The sequence below is a fragment of the Propithecus coquereli genome, unplaced genomic scaffold (genome assembly GCF_000956105.1).
Source record: "Propithecus coquereli isolate 6110/MARCELLA unplaced genomic scaffold, Pcoq_1.0 Scaffold531, whole genome shotgun sequence".
In the NCBI taxonomy this organism is placed as follows: domain Eukaryota; kingdom Metazoa; phylum Chordata; class Mammalia; order Primates; family Indriidae; genus Propithecus; species Propithecus coquereli.
In genome coordinates, this window is record NW_012151186.1 from 514,537 (window position 1) to 516,961 (window position 2,425).

General features: G+C 42.9%; 1 protein-coding gene across 1 annotated transcript in view; it reads right to left on the reverse strand.

Moving 5' to 3' along the window:
• SPG7 (spastic paraplegia 7 (pure and complicated autosomal recessive)) overlaps positions 1 to 2,425 on the reverse strand; it is a 41,609-nt gene that overhangs the window by 34,219 nt on the left and 4,965 nt on the right. The window contains exon 2 of the mRNA XM_012657173.1: positions 1,229 to 1,331. Coding sequence (XP_012512627.1) covers positions 1,229 to 1,331 — 103 coding nt within the window. The remainder of the gene's footprint in view (positions 1 to 1,228; positions 1,332 to 2,425) is intronic.

Here is a 2,425-nt window from a genome sequence, read left to right on the forward strand (position 1 = left end):
TAAAATAATAAAATCACAAAATCCGAACACATCAGCATTGAAAAATGGGGGAAAAGTCTCACAACCATGCGTTGAACTGTAACTGTCTTCACAAAGACATTAACAGAATCACCAATGAAACCCCCTTGGTTGCCACCGGAACACACCATCGGGCATTCCAGAGGGCCGAGGCGTGCGCTGTTTCAGAGCCGCTGGCAAGACGAGTAGTTCCACGTGAGACAGCACAGGTGCAAGACACTAATTCACCGCCCCCGGGCAGGCACAGCGCAGTGCTTCCCTACCCACCTGCAGGCACCAGGATGATTAATGTAAACTAGTAGAACTGTGTCACTTTTTCCCTATTCCAATCAGATAAATAGGGGAGGAAGATTACAGGTGTACATCCTGAACATCTTTTAACCTGAGGTCAAGAGAGATGGAAGAATTTCACAGTGTTTCATTAAATGGTAAAACTCTACTGAAGAGCCAATTATTTGTAGAGTAGGGTATTTTTATTTAATAGTTACATTCTGGATAGAAAAAAAATTTTTTTTTTTTTTTTGGAGACAGAGTCTTGCTCTATTGCCCAGGCTGGAGTGCAGTGGTGTGATCACAGCTCACACTGTCCTCAAACTCCTGGCCTCAAGCCATCCTCTCACCTCAGCCTCCCAAGCAGCTGGGACTACAGGCGTGTACCACCATGCCTGGTTAATTTGCCTATTTTTAATAGAGATGGGTCTCCCTCCTGCTCAGGCTGGTCTCAAACTCCCGACCTCAAGCAGTCCTCCCGCCTCAGCCTCCCAAAGTGCTGGGATTACAGGCATGAGCCACCACACCCAGCCTGGATGTGAAACATTTGAAGCCACTTCTTACTAAACATTGTAGGAGCCAGCTACATACCATGAAAATCCTTCCTCAAGCAGCCCAATTATTGCTATACCCCAGAATTGGGCGGGGGAGGGCGGAGGACAACTCAAACCAAAATAAGCAAAAATAACCTGTTCAGACTTTAAACAACTTCCTTTCTGTAAACTTCGTATCAGATTACCCAAGGACCGTGGGTCTTATCAGGGCTCCTAATAAACAGAAGCCCAAAATATTATTTCTTAGTGATTTTTCTTAGCAGTTTTTCTGTCAACATCAACTAACATTATCCTAATATATATACCCACAAATGCCACAGGCCCTGCTTGTCAGATAAAGAAAACAACTTCTGCCTTATTACTTCTGTCTTTCAATAGATACATACCTAACAGTTGCCAGAGTATGACTGGATTCTGAACCAGATGTTGTTTCAATAACAATCCGCTGATCCCTTTAAAGGTAGGGGTTAGCAGTTGCCATCGCAAGCTCTGGAAAAAACCCAATACCGAGGGTCACACCAACATCACAGTGCGACAAAGCAATGCAGGCTAAAAATCCTTTTTAAAAGCTCACGTATGTATTTATCTCTAATATTTACATTTCCCTGAAATGTGAATTAACAGTCTGAGCATTATTTCAAAGTTTCAAGATAATATCAAAATGTCAAAAGCAAGTGGCCATGTTAAACAAAATGCAGCAATGCACAGGCAGCCACCCACGGCCGAGGTCCTGCAGGAGGAAGGGAGCAGCTTTCCCAAGACTGCAGTGACCGCCCAGAGCCGTTGCTCCAGCCACCACCAGAGAATGACTCCTTGCAGAACACTTCCAGGGATAAAGCAGTTTATCAGTCTGTATTTCCAGTGTTGTTCTTTCGAGATGCACATTTGACCACTTGAACGTGTTTTATGTTAAGATCAATGGCCCAATTTAATTTTTTCTATCTCTGTGTTGTCATTTTCATTTCATTTGAAGAGACCTTTTCATTATGTTGACCAGGCTGGTCTCAAACTCACAGCCTCAAGTGATCCTCCCACCTCAGCCTCCCGAGTAGTTGGGATTACAGGTGCAAGACACCTCGCCCTGCTATGTGGTCATTTTCTAAATTTTTTTTTTTTTTTTTTAATTTTTCCCTAGCTCACCCCTGCTCTGCTGCTGCCATGGAGAAGAGGAATGCCTTGCTCGGTGCTCTTTGCTAAGGACCACATTACATGTAATTTCCCGTTAACCACAGAATGAAAATCCCTACTCTATACAACTTATTGTCCCATTGAACTAATACTACTAGTACTATTCTTGGCTCAGTGATGACCAGAAAAGTCATATAAGGGAGGGCCACAGAGTGTGGACTGGGCCCAATAAATGGGTAACATCGGTGTGTTAGATAAAGCAAAAAAATTGTCATTCTTCAAAGTCAACCACGAAAACTGTTTAAACCTAGGTTGCTTCAGTTTACTAACGAATGTCACAGCCACTAGCAATATAATCTGCTCAGATGTAACAAGTATGTGTGAACGGCCTTCACTTTGACAGAATAAGCACAAAGTCAGACTAAAGAAATTCTTTCTTCTTAATAGATATAACT